Source organism: Rhinoraja longicauda, chromosome 17 (assembly GCF_053455715.1).
Source record: "Rhinoraja longicauda isolate Sanriku21f chromosome 17, sRhiLon1.1, whole genome shotgun sequence".
NCBI classification, from domain to species: Eukaryota; Metazoa; Chordata; class Chondrichthyes; order Rajiformes; family Arhynchobatidae; genus Rhinoraja; species Rhinoraja longicauda.
The window spans coordinates 27,286,956-27,306,792 of NC_135969.1; the positions used below are offsets into that span (position 1 = coordinate 27,286,956).

Here is a 19,837-nt window from a genome sequence, read left to right on the forward strand (position 1 = left end):
TAACCAGAGAGGATCGGTATAAATCTGACAGATCATTACCAACAGCATTGGCAATGCTCTGACAAGACTCATGTTCATCTCGTGTCCCTGTGTTCATTAATGTAGATTGTATCCAGTCTGGCTACATCTCAGTTCTGAAGTATTCATCCATACGTTTAGTTTCTGGTCACAATGCTGCATTCATTATATGTACTCTTTTTAAAAAAAATCTCCATCGTTTGCAGTGCTCTCTAGATAGAGATGTAATAGAGCATGATCTGCTAATTTTCCTTAATTTAAGGGCAGTTATTTTTTCCCTATGCCAGAAGGGTCTATTTAAGTCAGCTCGCTGTGATGTTGTGTTATTATGTAATATGGTTCCTGTCATTAGCGATTTGAAATGCAGCCTGCCATCTACACCTTCACACCATGGACTTCCAGCATTTGTGAATCGATGGAAATGGGAAACGACATCCAAATAATGATACAAGCACTCCATTGGGGAGATTAGTGAGAATCCGGATATCCTAGTTGCTGGAATTCTGTTAATACCAGTCAACTGTGAATTATAGTGACATATGAGTGGTTCTGACATCTGCTGCATATGTCTAACCTGTTTAACCAGTGTTGAGCTCTGAACTGCAGAGTAGAATGCTGTAGGATACCTTCCAGACTTGTGAACCTATGATAGCACCCTAAACTTTAAAAAAAGGATGTTATGCTGAGAGAAACCCCACCCCACTGTACTTTTGACCATTATATTAGAGAATAAAAGTCAAAGTCAGAATCAGCAGCCTCTTAATCAGTAGTTTACTTTCTCTTGCACCATTGTCTGAATTATACTTAAATGCACCTAATGTTCTATTTAATAACAACTAGAACCTGTGGTGTTAAAGACTTGCTACAGAATAATACATTGACCATTGCAGAGTGTAGCATATCAGTGGTTACCAAAGAAAAGCATTATCTTACTTGCCAGGGACAAAGTAGTGGATGGTGCCCTCCATAATGTTTGGGAGAAAGACCCATCATTTATTTATTTGCCTCCACAATTTGAGATTTGTAATAGAAAAAAATCACATGTGGCTAAAGTGCACATTGTCAGCTTTTATTAAGGGGTATTTTTTATGCATTTTGGTTTCACCATGTATAAAATACAGCTGTGTTTATACATAGTCCCCCAATTTTAGGGCACCATAATGTTTGGGACACATGGCTTCACAGGTGTTTGTAATTGCTCAGGTGTGTTTAAATGCCTCCTTAATGCAGGTATAAGAGAGCTCTCAGCACCTAGCCTTTCCTCCAGTCTTTCCATCACCTTTGGAAACGTTTATTGCTGTTTATCAAAATGAGGACCAAAGTTGTGCCAATGAAAGTCAAAGAAGCCATTATGAGACTGAGAAACAAGAATAAAACTGTTAGAGACATCAGCCAAACCTTAAGCTTACCAAAATCAACTGTTTGGAACATCATTAAGAAGAAAGAGAGCACTGGTGAGCTTACTAATCGCAAGGGACTGGCAGGCCAAGGTAGACCTCCACAGCTGATGACAGAAGAATTCTCTCTATAATAAAGAAAAATCCCCAAACACCTGTCCGACAGATCAGAAACACTCTTCAGGAGTCAGGTGTGGATTTGTCAATGACTACTGTCCGCAGAAGACTTCATGAACAGAAATACAGAGGCTACACTGCAAGATGCAAGCCACTGGTTAGCCACAAAAATTAGGATGGTCAGGTTATAGTTTGCCATGGAGTACTTAAGAGCAACCAGAGTTCTGGAAACAGGTCTTGTGCACAGATGAGATGAAGATTAACTTATATCAGAGTGATGGCAAGAGCATAGTATGGAGGAGAGAAGGAACTGCCCAAGATCCAAAGCATACCACCTCATCTGTGAAACACGGTGGTGGGGGTGTTATAGGCTGGGCATGTATGGCTGCTGAAGGTACTGGCTCACTTATCTTCATTGATGATACAACTGCTGATGGTAGTAGCATAATGAATTCTGAAGTGTAAAGACACATCCTATCTGCTCAAGTTCAAACAAATGCCTCAAAACTCATTGGCTGGCGGTTCATTCTACAGCAAGACAATGATCTCAAACATACTGCTAAAGCAACAAAGGAGTTTTTCAAACCTAAAAACTGATCAATTCTTGAGTGGCCAAGTCAATCACCCGATCTGAACCCAATTGAGCATGCCTTTTATATGCTGGAGAAAACTGAAGGGGACCAGCCCCCAAAACAAGCATAAGCTAAAGATGGCTGCAATACAGGCCTGGCAGAGCATCACCAGAGAAGACACCCAGCAACTGGTGATGTCCATGAATCACAGACTTCAAGCAGTCATTGCATGCAAAGGATATGCAACAAAATACTATACATGCCTACTTTCATTTACATGACATTGCTGTATCCCAAACATTATGGTGCCCTGAAATGGGGGGGCTATGTATAAATACCGCTGTAATTTCTACATAGTGAAAACCAAAATGTATAAAAATACCCTTTATCAAAATCTGACAATGTGCACTTTCACCACATGTGATTTTTTTTTCTGTTACAAATCTCAAATTGTGGAGTACAGAGGAAAATAAATAAATGATGGGTCTTTGTACTGGCACTGTATGTCTTTTAATTTTAGTAGATTTAGGAGTTGAAGATTGGCATTCTATGCTGAGGCCTATGGTCTATTCCCCACATTGAATGAATTTTAGCATTGCACTGCCCAATGGATGTATTTAGGTTTTTTTCACCAGTTTGAAATTAGAGGGAAAGGGGGATTTGTTTTGAAATCCTACTCCCCTTTTTTCCACATGACTAAATAATCAAGTGGTTGACAAGTCCACTGGTTAGACCTTGTCTCTTATGAATGAGTTAACAATGACACAGGTCTTTGCTACAGTTCTGATTCCTTGTTTGCTGCTAAGGATTATCATTGAGTCTGAATGAACTCGCACTTGAATGATAATTTCATAATCTAATGACTAGTTAACATCTTAAAATGTTGCTTTAGTAGTTCTACATTAAGAGTAAAATGTTGAATTTGGAGGTGGAAGGATGTACATTTAACTTCTTCAAATGTAGATGGGAGCTTTTGCTGTGAATGCTTGAAATGCACTGTTCTCACTGACGTACTCTGAAATAGGAAAATCCAATCCATGGTTACACATTTGAGCTTGGTGAATTGCAATTAACCTCTTGTGAAACATGTGCCAGTGGCAGTTTTGTATCTCGTACTGACTGATTCCTTTTGTGTATAGGTACGTTGGAGGCACATTTATCAGGCCTGCTGTGGACAGCAGTGTGTATATCTCTTGCCATTGTGATCGCCCTTCCTAAACCCCATGGTATTAGAGCTTTGATCGCATCTACAATTTTACGCCTTATATTCTCAGTTGGCTTGGAGCCAACCTTGTATTTGTTGGGAGCGTTTAATGTGAGTATTCCATTTACATAGAATAAAAATCACATTTATGAGTAAATGTATCCTTCTCTTTTAACTTTCTTCCTAAAATATTCCTCTAGCTGAATATTTGCTTGCCTGTCCTAGTCTTTGTGCCTTGAATCAGTTTTTTTTAATTTGGTAACAGTTCCATGAAGAAAACTGAAATATTTTGCTACTTTGGAAGTACTATGTAAATAAAAGTGGAAATCAAACAAAAAAACCTGCAGATACTGAGAATCCTAAATAAATTGTTGGAAACAGTCAGCTGATCAGGCTACACCTGTGGATTGAGAAACAGTTTATGTTTGAAGTCAAAGTTAATGTTTCTATCTTGAAAATATAAAGTGGCAGGTTTTAAGACCTTAGCAGGGGTCATTTGTGACTGAATATCTGTTGGGGTGCTTTAATTCAGGTTCGTTGCTTGGGCCATGGTGTGTGTTGAAATGGCAGCTGTAGTCCTTAATTGGTGAATTCCTACAAGTGAGCAAAGACTTTGCTTTGATGGATTCATCGAACACCTTGCCTCTCGGAGATGGACACAAAGTGTTGGAGTAACTCATCGGGTCAGGCAGCATCTCTGGAGAAAATGGATAGGTGTTGTTTCGAGTTGGGACCCTTCTAGCAGTTCCTTCTTCTAAAACCTTGCCTCTCAGCCCCAATCTACACCCTGCACGACAAGACTGTGTATTCACGCATAAATAACAGTCTGAAACCACATCCCAGAAACTGTCTAGATTTTCAGAAGAAGTAATAATATTATTCAGGTTCTTCAATCTAACTTTGAAAATTGAATTCAATTATAAAGAGCTTTCCATTGTTTTTTCACCTGCAGTTTTTATTACTTTTCACCCAGGAACAGTCAATTTCGCAATAAAGGCCCCCAAACAGTAGCCTGGAGATAGGGTGCAAGTTGCATCAGGAGTTAAAATTAGCATTTGACAAAGGTAATGCTACAGTGGTTATGGGAGATTTCCATGTGCAGGTGGACTGGGAAAATCAGGTTGGTACTGGACCCCAAGAAAGGGAGTTTGTCGAGTGCCTCCGTGATGGATTCTTAGAGCACCTTGTACTGGAGCCTACCAGGGAGCAGGCAATTCTGGATTTAGTGTTGTCTAATGAAGTGGATTTGATAAGGGAACTCAAGGTAAAGGAACCATTACGAGGTAGTGACCATAATATGATACGTTTTAATTTGCAAATTGAGAGGGAGAAGGTAAAATCAGAAGTGTCAGTATTGCAGTTGAACAAAGGGGATCATGGAGGCATCAGGGAGGTGCTGGCCAAAGTTGACTGGAAAGGGACCCGAGCAGGGATGACAGTGGAATAGCCATGGCAGGTATTTCTGGAAATAATCCAGAAGATGCAGGATCATTTCATTCCAAAGAGGAAGAAAGATTCTAAGTGGAGTAAGAGACGACTGTGGCTGACAAGGGAATTCAAGGACAGTATAAAAATAAAAGAGAAGACATATAACACAGCAAAGATGAGCGGGAAGCCAAAGGAGTGGGAAACTTTTAAAGAACAACAGAAGGTAACTAAAAAGACAATACGGGGAGAAAAGATGAAGTACGAAGGTAAGCTAGCCAAGAATATAAAGGAGGATAGTAAAAGCTTCTTTAGGTATGTGAAGAGGAAAAAAATAGTTAAGACAAATGTGGGTTTTTTTAAGACAGAAACAGGTGAATTTATTACGGGGAACAAGGAAATGGTAAACGAGTTGAACAGGTACTTTGGTTCTGTCTTCACTGAAGACACAAAAAATCCCCCAGATGTACTAGGGGACAGAGGATCTAGGGTGATAGAGGAACTGAAGGAAATTCACATTGGTCAGAAAATGGTGTTGGGTAGACTGATGGGACTGAAGGCTGATAAATCCCCAGGGCCTGATGGTCTGCATCCCAGGGTACTCAAGGAGGAGGCTCTAGAAATTGTGTACGCATTGGTGAACATTTTCCAATGTTCTATAGATTCTGGATCAGTTCCTGTAGATTGGAGGGTATCTAATGTTATCCCACTTTTCAAGAAAGGAGGGAGAAAGAAAGCAGGGAATTACAGACCAGTTAGTCTGTCATTAGTGGTGGGGAGATGCTGGAGTCAATTATAAAAGACAAAATTGCAGAGCATTTGGATAGCAGTAACAGGATCGTTCCGAGTCAGCATGGATTTACGAAGGGGAAATCATGCTTGACAAATCTTTTGGAATTTTTTGAGGATGTAAGTAAAATGGACAAGGGAGAGCCGGTGGATGTAGTGTACCTGGACTTTCAGAAAGCATTTGATAAGGTCCCACACAAGAGATTAACGGGTAAAATTAGAGCACATGGTATTGGGGGTAGGGTATTAACATGGATAGAAAATTGGTTGGCAGACAGGAAACAAAGACTAAGGATTGACGGGTCCCTTTCAGAATGGCAGGCAGTGACTAGTGGGGTACCGCAAGGCTCGGTGCTGGGACCGCAGCTATTTACAATATACATTAATGATTTAGATGAAGAAATTAAAAGTAACATTACTTTTCAAAAATAAGGTTAATTTAATTTCCCTCTCTTTCATGCCGATGAGAGTGAAGATGTGGACTGTGAAGTAAAAGCAGTCCACACCTTAATGGCCAAGCACAAGTGCCAGGTGCATACACCATAAGCTGCCAGAGCTTGATGCACAAATCACCTATATAAAACTATCCATGTGCTGAGTATTGTTCTTAAAGTGAGGAAGTAACATGCTTCCAGTCCACTTCTTCGTCATTCCAGCCACTGTTAACATAGGAATATAGAAAATAGGTGCGGGAGTAGGCTATTCGGCCCTTTGAGCCATATTCAATATGATCATGGCTGATCATCCAAAATCCGTATCCCGTTCTGGCTTTTTCCCCATATCCCTTGATTCCCTAAGCCCTAAGAGCTAAATCTAAATCTCTCTCGCTGACCCTCAGTTCACATCTGACCTGCAAAACGTTAACTGTGGCTGAAATTTGTAGGATAATGAACTTCTGGAAGAATTGGCAATTTAAATAATTTTAGTCCCAGGGATCTTAATTTCATAAACTCATCTGCTTGTGACATCGCAATGAATCCTGCTTTCACGTGCAAACTCATGTGCAAATTGTTTTTCCTCCAAGATATAATAGAGCAAAGTTATATTATAGTATTGCTACATCATGTTATGAGTTCCAATTAGTATTTTGTAAATGTTTTGAGTGTTTTTGCACTGCTTTCAAGGTTTATCAACCAGAGTGTTCAATGGCTTACGTTCAGTTTTAGTTTCGAGATACAGCATGGAAACTGACCCTTGGGCCCTTCAAGTCCACACCGACCATTGATCACCTGTTCACACCTGTTCCATGTTATCCCACTTTCTCTTCCACTCCCTGCACACAAGGGGCAATTCACAGAGGACAATCAACCTACAAATCGGAACGGCTTTGGAATGTGGGAGGAAACCGGATGGAGCACCTGGAGGACACACATGGTCACAGGGTGAACTGGCAAACTCTGCACAAATAGGAGCCGACTTCGGGATTCAACCTCGGTCTCTGGTGCTGTGAGGCAGCATCTCTAGCAGCTGAGCCACTGTGCAGCCTTGACGTATTAAATTGCCATTGAAATTTTAATTTAACTGAAAAATATAACAGGCTAGTGTGCACGGGAGAATAGGATACAGAAATATATCATGAGAATGAGATCAAACACTGTGTGGGTGCTGGGGTTATTATGTTGGATAATTAAAGTTCTCCTCATCCTTGTTTTCAAAGCCTTCAAACATCTATCTCTAATCAACCCCATACCTAAAATCCTCTGCCCCATCTCTGGACTCTTCCAATACTTGCAAGGAATGGATGGAACTACCTGTGCCTTGAGCTCTGAAATCCATTCCCTTAACTACTCTGCCTCAACTAGGGCGGTAAAAGTGGCGCAGCAGTAGAGTTGCTGTCTCACAGCGCCAGAGTTCGATCCTGACTTCCGGTAGTGTCTGTATGAAGTTTGTACTTTCTCCCTGTGACCATGTGAGTTTTCCTCGGGTGCTCCGGTTTGCTCCCGCACTCCAAAGAAGTACTGGTTTGTAGGTTAATTGCCTTCGGTAAAATTGAAAATGATTGCTAATGTGTAGGATAGTGGTAGTGAACGGGGTGATCGCTGGTCGACGCAGACTCGGTGGGCCGAGGGTCCTGTTTCCATGCTGTATCTCTAAAGTCTAAAGTAAACACTTTGAAAGAAAAGAAAGCAAAACATGCAAATTATAGAAGTGTGAAATAAAACAGAAAATTATGGAAATGGTCAACAGGACAATTAACGTCAATCGAAAGAAAGAATTCGTGATCGTTCCAGGTGGGGCACATCTGTGGAGTGAGAAATGAGTAGCATTGACTAAATGGTTTAGGCAATAGAAAATAGAAAATAGGTGCAGGAGTAGGCCATTCAGCCCTTTGAGCCAGCACCGCCATTCAATGTGATCATGGCTGATCATTCTCAATCAGTACCCCGTTCCTGCCTTCTCCCCATACCCCCTGACTCCGCTATCCTTAAGAGCTCTATCTAGCTGTCTCTTGAATGTATTCAGAGAATTGGCCTCCACTGCCCTCTGAGGCAGAGAATTCCACAGATTCACAACTCTGACTGAAAAAGTTTTTCCTCATCTCTGTTCTAAATGGCCTACCCCTTATTCTTAAACTGTGGCCCCTGGTTCTGGACTCCCCCAACATTGGGAACATGTTTCCTGCCTCTAATGTGTCCAACCCCTTAATAATCTTATACGTTTCGATAAGATCCCCTCTCATCCTTCTAAATTCCAGTATATACAAGCCTAGTCGCTCCAGTCTTTCAACATATGACAGTCCCGCCATTCCGGGAATTAACCTAGTAAACCTACGCAGCACGCCCTCAATAGCAAGTGTTTGCTTAATAGCACTTGGGCTTGTTTTGGAAGGTGGGCTTTCCCTGCAGCTCCAGTACAGGCATCGGGTGCTGGTTTCTCTGACGTTTGCAGCTACGTTTATAGCTAAGATAGACACAAAATGCTAGGGTAACTCAGCAGGACAGGCAGCATCACTGGAGTTCTTCAGCTCAGACTGAAGAAGGAACTCGACCTGAAAAGTCAAACATTCTTTCTCTCCAGAGATGCTGCCTGTCCTGCTGAGCTACTCCAGTATATTGTGTCTATCTTCAGTTTAAACCAGCATCTGCCGTTCCTTCCCACACTAAACTTTATAGTTAGCTGACCTGCTGCTCAGAATCAATCACCTGCATCAACTCCCCACCCATCTAATACAGCATAGCAGTGCCAACATGTTTTTCGGGTCATGGATGTGGTCTGAATGGGATGGACAGAAAAAAAAGAGAATATAGAAACAGCAGTTAAAAATGAATCCATGAAATCTTTAACAGATTTCCTTTGCCCCACCCCAGATTTTTAAAGCATTTCTATTTCAGGAACTAAGTTTCCCCCGAGAATCATAGAGATTGCAGAAGAGAGGAAACAATTCAGTGCAACATCCCTGTACCAGGCCTAGGTTCAAGGATTTTTTTTCCCCGCTCAACGCTTGTGTTCTGTATTATCGGGACTTTATTAGTAGCAATTATGTGAAATAATTTATAAGCTGTGGTATGCTCTGGAAGTAATGACTGCAAGCTGCTAAACTCAAGGCACATCCTTTCAGGCCACTAAGGTTACAAACACCTTAAGAATCCCACAGCATAACTATTTGAAAAACCTACAGCCAAAAAAGGTTTTGGCAACAGCTGGGGGGGGGGGGGAAAGAAGAAATGACATGATTAGGAACAGACTGTGAATGCATTCCCTGGAGTAGTGGGATAAAATAGCCCCTCGTTAGTTCACCAAGGTTTCCACTGCACAAGAGTATGATAATGCCAGATTAAACACTGGAGGCCTGCATCCTTTTCTTTTAAAAGAATTTATTTCAGTTCAGAGCTCAGCCATACAGAAGTCTTCTAAATCCACATGTGCCCACGAATATGTTAGAGTAGTGTTGCATAACTTGGATCCTTGCTGTCTTTTTCTAAACTATACAAAAGCCAAGGTAAATTAATGGCGCTTCACCACTTTAAAACCACTGATAGCATTTTCTCTTAGTCATCCAGTGTTGGGCAGCATAGTGGCGCAGCGGTAGAGTTGCTGCCTTACAGCGCCAGAGACCCGGGTTCAAGTCAAGTCAAGTTCGACCCTGACTATGGGTGCTACCTGTATGGAGTTTGTACATTCTCCCTGTGACCATGTTGGTTTTCTCCGGGTGTTTCGGTATCCTCCCACACTCCAAAAATGTACAGGCCTGTAGGTTAATTGGCTTCGGTAAAGATTGTAAATTGTCCCTAGTGTGTAGGATAGTGCTAGTGTACGGGGTGATCGCTGGTCGGTGCGAACCAGATGGGCCGAATGGCCTGTTTCTGCACTGTATCTCTAAACTAAACTAAAATCAACATCTCCACCAAGTTCATGCACGGTTCCTGATACATCTGCACCCCAGTTTTGCCTTGTATCATTGTTGCTTTGATCATTTATTCACTCCTGTTGCCCTATCACTGATCATAATCTTTGCTTCCTTCCCTGGTCCTGTAATTTGTATTTTTAAAAGTCTACCACGTCCACTTTGAAAGAAAGACCATCAAACTGAATTACTGAACATGCATCCGCAGTATTTTGGGTAACATTAGCACTTGTTCTCAAACCTTGTTAAATATCTTCCTATTTAGGGTTTCCAACAGACTGTCCAAGTCTTCTGAACTTGCAGACTAAACAGGACTCTGTGGTACATGTCACGAAATATAAAACATTACAGCATTAAACCAAGTTTTATTTTAAACTCTGACATTTTTTTATAGTTTAGCTGCAAAAAGGGAGTTTGACTATCAATTAAGAAATGCTAGACACAAAATGCTGGAGTAACTCAGCGGGTCAAGAAGTCTGATGAAGGGTCTTGACCCGAATCGTCACCTATTCCTTTTCGCCAGAGATGCTGCCTGACCCAGAGGTACTCCAGCATTTTCTGTCTGTCTTCGGTGTAAACCAGCATCTGCAGTTCCTTCTAACACAAATTAAGAAAAGCTAATTGGGTTTCCATGGGGAAATGGCAGACATGTGTCTAATGGTGAGTTGCAAGGAGGTTGGGGGAGTTGGGGGCGGAGAGTACAGCAGTTGGAGCCAAGCGTACAATCAAGTCCTCTGGAATAAGTCCATTCACAATTGGCTGATCTACAGCAGCTGAGTCTTCCAACATTGTGTTTTCACTTTATTAAACTAAGTGCCTGGTCAGCATAGGAACCACAGCAGCAACAGCTTTATAAGAACTGACATGACTACCCTCCCACCTAACTAAAATATTTGACCTCTCACTAAGTGTCCTCGAAATAAGCCAGGCAATTGCACAGTAGATGTGGCAGGATACTCCCCTTTACTTTAAGCTGCCACTGCACACAATCTTATTATTGAAAGTAAACCCTATCTTCAGATAACATCAAAGTATTCTCAGCGAAGAATTTGTTTTCCAGAAGTTCTTGGTGGCTTAGTGAGGGCCAAGGTGAGATGATGCGGGGGTGCTGTTAAGCGCGTGGTATGCACTGATCTTTAGTTGTTGCATTTCCAACATTTAATTGTGCCTGTTTTTTGCACATGAAAGGAAGTAACATTCACACACCTTATAAAAAAAGAAACATTCCCTCTGCCATTTGGATTTAATTTAATGTAACATGTCAGTATTGGGATTTTTAAAAATAAACTATAAGGCAGGCTGGAGTTTGAAATGATCTCCTGCTTTGAAAAGGTTAACTCATTATTCAGGCCTATTAATATTCAGGCATATATATATATTTTTAAATTAAAGTGCAGAGGGAAGAAAAGTCTGGGGTGGGTGGGAAGGAGCAATATGCAGAAGAGGAAGCTGAGTGAATGTTTCAGGTTAATTATATTTTGGCCTGTTAAAATATTAACCCATTGACCATCAGTTCACTCTACTGAGTGTTTCATCTAATTTCCAGCTTCCAATTGTGCTTGAGTTACAGATTAATTGTTCATAAATATCGGTTAATCATTAATAGAATCTATTTCGGCGATCGTTTCGTTCAACACCTTCGCTCAGTCCGCCTTAACAAACCTGATCTCCCGATGGCTGAGCACTTCAACTCCCACTCTGACCTTTCTGTCATGGGCCTCCTCCAGTGCCATAGTGAGGCCCACGGGAAATTGGAGGAACAGCACCTCATATTTCGCTTGGGCAGCCCGCAGCCCAGCGGTATGAACATTGACTTCTCCAACTTTAGATAGTTCCTCTGCCCCTCTCTTCCCCATCTCCTTCCCAGTTCTCCCTCTATCTTCCTGTCTCCACCTATAATCCTTCCTTTGTCCCGCCCCCCTGACATCAGCCTGAAGAAGGGTCTCGACCCAAAACGTCACCCATTCCTTCTCTCCTGAGATGCTGCCTGACCTGCTGAGTTACTCCAGCATTTTGTGAATAAATAGAATCTGTTTAATAATTTAGGAGGTACAGTTTTCAGGCGATCAGCCTTTACTTTGCAAGGAAAAGCAATGCATATATGGAGAGATTCGAAGGATGTGGAAGTAGTGAGTTGAGCAGTAGATTATAGACCTTTAACACCAACATTGGCCAGTGAGCTAAATGTTTCTGTGGGCTTGGTGCATGGAGGATTCATCTAATTTGGATTATGGTCATTTTTCAGTGCAGTTTAACAAAACTTTAATATTCTGGAGGCTCTGGATCCAGGTTGTTTCCAGAGTAATTTGTGGCTGATAAACTTTTCAGTGACTGTCTTATTGAGGATGGGTAATCATACAAAAAGCCCGAGTGCTTCAAATAACAGAAATACAACCAGATTTTGTTGTGTGAGGTTGAGCTCCTGAACTTGGGTTGTAAAATAAAATATATTTTAAATGAATTGGAGCCAGTGTACATGGCTTAACCAAAGTCATGTATGTTGCTGTAGATTGTGAAGCATTGCCCTTTAACTATCTGACAAAATGTCTTCAACCTGAAACATGAATTCTGTTTCTTGTTCCACAATTGCTGCCTGACTCTCTGAGTGTTTGTAACGTTTTCTATTTCAGATTTCCAGCATCTGCAGTACTGTTGATTTCGAAAACTGGCCCTAAACTACTTTGCTTCTTTAAAGGGAAATGCTTTTCGTGTCAAGACAAATTTTGCAGATATTTATACAGAGCACAGTTTTCAAGAGATAGTTAGATTTAGCTCTTAGTGCTAAAGGAATCAAGGGATATGGGGAAAAAGCAGGAACGAGGTACTGATTTTAGATGATCAACCATGACCATATTAAATGGCGATGCTGGCCTGAATGGCTTACTCCTGCACCTATTTTTCTATGTTTCTAGTCTCAAAATTCTCTTTATTGCACTTGTCCCAGTTTTGGTTAGTTTGGGTCAGTTTTGGTTAGTTTAAGTCAGTTGCTGTAAAGCTAATGTATTGCAACACTTGGGGCAAGTTCTTAGTACAGGCACATCACGTTTTAAACAGGGGTCACGTGCTTGAATAGCAGTATGCAATTCAAAAACACTTAAATTAAACACACACGTAACTATGCTGTAAATAGCAGTACATTTATGCGTGTTATTCTTAAACTGTGGCCCCTGGTTCTGGACTCCTATATCTCTTGATTTAGAATGGCTGATCAATGATTAGAATGGCTAATCGATGATTTTTATGTTTCTTAACAGGTTGGTAATAAAGTAATATTCCTGACCAGCTTTGTGGGAAATCGAGGTACTTTCACTAAAGGTTACATTGCCATGATCCTGGATGTGGAGTTTCTTTATCATCTAGTATACACAATAATATCTGTCATGGGGCTTTTTGCCCATGAATTCTTCTACAGTTTGCTGGTATGTATTGAGGAAGATTCGTTCAATTTTACTTCAGATATAAAATCACAAATGTCTTTTATGACATGATTATATCTCGTGGCAGTAACAAGCTTCAAACATGGCCAAACTATGTACATCGGAAGGATGTACAGAAAAATGAGTTAATTTTCTATTCACAGATGATGAAGATTAGATTGTTGGCTTGTCTCCAATGTAATTGGTTTCATGTGGTACTGTAACTTAGGCTGGATCACAGCATAAAGGGCACTATTCTGCCTGCTTGTTTTCCCGAAAGAGGTGTCAAATTAAGCATCACGTGGTATGCAGTTTTGATCTCCATAACTAAAACAAAATGATATTCTTACCAAAAGGCTTCTGAAGAGAGATCAACTACACCTCTAATCACTTACGTTTAGAAGAATAAGAGGAGACCTCTGTAATGTACCAAAACTCCAATGTGGATCAGCAGATTAGATGCATGGAAGGTATTAACCCTGGCTGGGAATAGTGCTCTCAGCACTCAGAGCAAGATGTGTAGGACTGAGATGAGGAGAGATTTCTTCGTTCAGTGAGTGGTGAGCCAGTAGAATTCTCTACAACAGAAAACATTGAAGGCCAAGTCACCAAATATACTTAATAAGGAGATAGATGTCCAGGCACAAAAGGAATCAAGGGTATGGGTGGGAAGATGGTATTGAGACAGAGGATCATCTATTATCTTATTGAATGGTGGATGAAGTCAAATGATCTACTACTCTCTGTACTATCCATGTTTCTATCGCTATCCTTCTTCTTCTGCCTTTCAAGTTATTTTAACTTTCCTTGCCTTGTGCAACAATATATAGGACCTAAATGGATTAAGATAAAGGGACAAACAATATATAAGCAAATACTAGTGTAACACTTCTACATAGTATAAACAAGTATAAGCAAATCCTAAAATAACTTTTACAAAGACATGTGTCAATCGAAGGAAAGTGTGTTAAGACTACAGGAAGAATTGTGTTGGCTGATAAATTCTGAATTGCAATTACGAGAATTGATTAGCCTTTCTTGACAGTTTTTTTGTTTAACATTAATTGTTAAATAGATTTCTTCTTAAGGCAGCAGGAGGATAGGAATAATAAAGTCTGTTTATTTTTCAGCTTTTTGACCTGGTTTACAGAGAGGAGACATTACTGAATGTCATCAAGAGTGTCACTCGCAATGGCCGCTCCATCATTCTGACCGCTGTACTGGCGCTCATCTTAGTCTACCTGTTTTCTATAGTTGGCTTTTTGTTTTTCAAAGATGACTTCATCCTGGCAGTGGACAAGGTGCCAAACAAGACCCTTTGGGCAGGTAAAATCACCATATTGAGCAAGTGGGAGAACTGTGCTTTCAGATGGAGTAAGTTCTTGCAGGGTAATAGACAATAGACAATAGGTGCAGGCGTAGACCATTCGGCCCTTCGAGCCAGCACCGCCATTCAATGTGATCATGGCTGATCATTCACAATCAGTACCCCATTTCTGCCTTCTCCCTATACCCCCTGATTCTGCTATCTTTAAGAGCTCTATCTAGCTCTCTCTTGAAAGTATCCAGAGAATTGGCCTCCACTGCCTTCTGAGGCAGAGAATTCCACAGATGTACAACTCTCTGACTGAAAAAGTTTTTCCTCATCTCCATTCTAAATGGCCTACCACTTATTCTTAAACTGGCCCCTGGTTCTGGACTCCCCCAACATTGGGAACAGGGTTAGGGTTTATGAAGGTTGCCAACTATTGCAAAGAGATGAGGTATTTCATTAAATGGACCATTTCCATAGTTTGGCATTTCCCTATCTTGATTCTCTGCAAAATGAGTTCCTACTCTTGTACTGTCTTGGGCAATCAATGGACTTCTAAATTTGCAGAGCAGACTAGGCAAAGCACACCCTTTGCTAAATATGTGTAAAGTAGGTCTGATATGCCCTCAACCTTAATAGAGAACTTGTAATGTCTGTACCCAATGGTTCTGTTTTTTGTTTGGGGTATCATTGGTTCTTGGTGTTTGTAACCATCCTTTGATAATCTAAATGACATAAATATTTACTCTGATGATTTTCTGTACAACGGCATTATACTAAAATACTCTGGAGTTGGTAGAATGTGATGGAATGACACATCAAAGTCATGTAATTCTAAATGCATTTTCAGCTTTAAATGTAACAAAAACGTAATGCATAGGTGCTAATAATCTACTGGAAAAGTTGAGCTTTTCAAAACTGAGTTTAAAATGGAAAGAAATACAATCATTGGGCTGCACGCTGGTGCAGCGGTAGAGTTGCTGCCTTACAGTGCTTGCAGCGCCAGATAAGTGGGTTCGATCCCGACTGGGGATGCTGCCTGTACGTATTTTGTACGTTCTCCCCATGACTGAGTGGGTTTTCTCAGAGTTCTTCAGTTTCCTCCCACACTCCAAAGACCTACAGGTTTGTAGGTTAATTGGCTTGGGTTTGTATACTTGCTATAAGTGTAAATTGTCCCTAGTATGTGTAGGATATTGTTAATGTGTGGGGATCGCTGGTCGGAGCGGACTTGGTGGGCTGAAGGGCCTTTTTTCACGCTGTATCTCTAAACTAAACTAAATTAATCTCTTGTGTTGTGACCAGTTGTGGGTGACACACCCCAATGGATCTATTGGCCTAGGGTAGGTCCAGTGTAGATACATCAGAATCATCTATACTTATTTGTTATCTTATGAAAACATTGCATAAACATTAATTTTAGCCCTTTTGAGTTTAGAAGGTAAAGCCAATCCAATCAAGGCCTTAAAAATTATATTTCTTATAGTGGGCATTTGCAGCTGTTTCCTTTTGCCCAGTTATACCTAGAAGGATGAAGGACAATTTTGAAATTAGAGCTATCCATTCCAAAATTCTATCTGAACTACTTTATCATGCATAAGAAATTTGGACATTGGTTAGTGGAGATCTAGGACATTTCAGTTACGCAAGGGATACATATCAAAATTAAGTAAATGTAATTGGTCAATAAAGCTTTAGCTGAATATTAGCTGGCTGAATAGCCTGCTTCTGTTCCAATGTAATCTAGAAATGTTACAATGATAAGAATTACCCTGTGCAACAATTGTGATTTAGAGTTGCAAGCTCTATATTTTGAGTCATCTAGATATGGCAGTGTTTATATTCAAACACAGAACTAATCTTTCACACAGACTGTAGTTGACTGAATAATTTGTTCACAAATTAAAGCACATAAGAAGCCATTACGTCAGATAATATTAATAAAACTCAAACCCTAATCTTGATGTTCCCTTGCAATGCACACAATAAATCTAATTACCCTTTTAGTCCCATGAACATTATTGCCAATTAAAGGCCTTGGATTCTAGCTGACAACTCTGTTGTTGGTATTGCTGAAAATAAAAATGGAAGTACTGCAGCATTCGTGCATTTTGAAGGACATCATTGGATGAGATAATTGTGAAGTTTAATATATGCTAAAAGTAGGAAACTTCTTAAGCATGAATACCGAAGTTGCAGTAGATTAAAGAACAAAATCTAACAAATGCATACTGAGGTACATGTTTTGAACAGGCAAAGAGCAGCGTATGTTATTTGTGTCCTTTAGCAAAGAGCCAAGTTCACTTGATCAAGAATAAATCTGCTCTCAAGGTTAAAAAGAGATGAAGGCTGAGCCACAGTATAATGGAACTTAAGTAATATTATAGGTGCTCAAAGCTGAGAGGATTAGGTTTCATCTACAGTGTACTATCCAATCCATTCGAAGGTTCGTGTTGTTCCTTCAACATGGGCAAGGTTAGAATTTTGGGGAATTGAATGCAAGCTGTTGGTGTCAACACAAGCTCATATGAAATCAGATAACACGCTTGCTTATGCTGGGAAATCCTGGGCTCCCAAAGAACAGTTCATATAAGCCAGAAAATCAGCAGGGGTAAATTTTCCATCAATCTATAATTAGCATGTTGTGTTAATGCTTTGACAATTTCATTTTAAATCAGTATTATGTTTGAATCCCCAAGGTATCCACCTAAGAAATTTAGGATATCAGTGTCCCACATGGACTCTGCCCTGTATGTCTTAAGTACACTCTCCATTCACCCAAGTCGAGAGAACACCTAGGTTCTGCAGTTTGCAATTCAAGAACAAAAGTGTTTTCAGCCGTGCGGCTGGGGTGCTGCGAGAAATATCAGCGCAGAGTTAATTTCCTACAACTACTTAAGTTGGAGAAGTTTTAGTAGTGGCGAGCCTCATTTGGAATTACTTCCTCATTTATCTCAGGGCTGATGAAACCATTGGATTTGGAAGGCAATTGCCTTGGTCCCTGTAGTACAGAAGCAATTCATACCAATCCAGGCAGGATCTGTATAGGCCTGGCAGTAAACATTACAGTTGATAAATGTCAGGTAGGACCTGCTGCTCCAATAACATCCATTTGATCTTTAAGGGCATGATGCTCATAAAAGATTGTGCCATTAACATCTTGGGTGTACACCACTAATCAGAAATGTATCTGAAGCATGCAGATGAACACTACTCTGCAATAACACAGGAGTGACCGGCATCACCTGAGATGAGTGATTCACCAGTTACTAATCTTCTTCACTGTCTACAAGGCTCAAGGTTGAGATCACTTACCTGGCTATGAATTGAAAGCACCTCATTACATTGGAGATATAGTAATATGAGACATCTCTTGCTCCACCTCATGACAAATGCAGGCAGCATTGCTGAACAGATTGTGTTCATTCTTAAACTCTGCACCTCCAGAAGGCTAATTTAGGCTTGGGAGCAGATACAGTCACTGACCTGGAGTTGTAATGTCTATGAAGGAACCGTTCTTCCCACCGTTTTGCAAACCAAGAAGTCACTCACCCACTGTCCCCACCTCCCCACCCCCAACCACTTTTTGCACGCTGCAGAGGTTGGGTGTCCTATGTTGGAAAAAGATCAACGATGGGTAAATTAAGTTTGACCAGGATATGATTTGTAGAGTGTGTTCTCTGTCAATTTGCTGACTTCTAACAACATTTATTTGCGGAGTGCGCAGGCAAATATGCCCGAGACACAAGGAGTTCAGAACACACAGCGCCATCTTTATTTGAAGGCTGTTCACAAACCGTCTGCTTGCATCTTTCTATTAAAGTTGCAGACCAGACTGCGGATTTAAAGTGGTAATTATTGTTCACAATTGGTATTATTTCATCACTGAAGTACAGGAAAGGACTGAAAGAGCTGCAGTAAAACTCCAATCATCCAGTTTCCGATTGATCAGAAATCCCAATGGTCTGGCTTGTCAGGTTATGGTTTCCACGTTCCCCGTACACTTAATGGGTTTCTTGGAAAACGTCTTATGTAAAAGGAGTAATTCCTAAGTGTGTTGGAGTATAAATCTGAATAACATCCATTAACCCAGAAAACCCGCTGGTCCGGCACCACCAAAGTCTATGGAGTGTGGGATTACCAGAGGTTTATTTAGTTTTATTTCTCTGCCTCTACACCAAGGTTAAAGGTGCAGGAAGCTGGTTCTGAGGACAAGTTTAACAATGAAATGGCAAGGTGAAGGTTGCAATGCATGAAGCAGAAGTACAAAGAGCAGTCTTCTGCCCACAACAATTTATCTTCTTTAGCAAAGGATGTTTGGTGTTCCCTATTGTTACCGTGATGTAACGAGACATGCCGTCAGTGGAGCTGCAGCTCTGACCACATGGTTGGAAATGGGAACAAAATAAAACTGGAAGAAGTGATTTAGAAAATCCCCTTGACGTATTTCTACAAAAAGATCCCTAATTGCCTTTCAACCTTCAACTGGCTTCTTGTATATTTTTGTTTGCAACAGTTGGTGAAGGAACTTGGTCTTTAATAAGTGCTTGGAAAATGCATGCAAGATAAAGTGATCAGCGCAATCTCCTCTGCAGTAATCGCACTGCGGTTCCCTCCAACATCTATAGGGGAATTCCAGTTGGGTAAAACTGATCTGGACTTCTGTTCTTCAGCCATGCCTATTCTGCTGATCAATATGTAGAAATGTTCCATATTGCCATAAATGGTTAAATCACCCTGGTTTCACCAAGACCTGAGTTGGCCAAGTTCAATATTAGCTTGAGTTTGCCTCCCTATTTTCAGGAACATACATTGACAGAAAGAACAAACCATTTAATGGGAATTACTGGTGGAAACTCAAATTGTAAGCCGTAAACTAAATTGAATATCAGTCAAGTAAATGACAGAGTATGTTTTAACCAACTTTTAAACTTATTCCTTCATCCTCTTTCTCATAAATGTTGAGTTAAATAAACAAGTTAACCTGTTGTTCAATTATGACCAGATATGAAGATGCCAGTGCCTTATCTAGCACATCTTCTGTGATTTTCTTTTGAGCTTGTATTCAAGATAGTTGGCGTCACACTGTATTGTATAAAATATGAAACTGACATGAAGTGATAAATCAGAATTTAATGTTCTGATCTTGTGAAACTCTGGTCATCATCCACTATTTAAAGATGGCACAAATATTTTATAATGTGTGCTACTTCTTCAAGGATGAGAAAACCATATTTTTATG

The 19,837-nt window shown here is 40.5% G+C and overlaps 1 protein-coding gene across 12 annotated transcripts in view; it reads left to right on the forward strand.

The window, feature by feature from the left end:
* The window catches only part of LOC144601899 (inositol 1,4,5-trisphosphate-gated calcium channel ITPR1), a 446,238-nt gene that overhangs the window by 339,899 nt on the left and 86,502 nt on the right, over positions 1–19,837 (forward strand). For all 12 annotated transcript variants that reach the window (XM_078414430.1, XM_078414435.1, XM_078414436.1 and 9 more), the window contains 3 exons: positions 3,244–3,419; positions 13,122–13,286; positions 14,414–14,609. In XM_078414430.1, the coding sequence (XP_078270556.1) occupies positions 3,244–3,419; positions 13,122–13,286; positions 14,414–14,609 (537 nt within the window). The remainder of the gene's footprint in view (positions 1–3,243; positions 3,420–13,121; positions 13,287–14,413; positions 14,610–19,837) is intronic.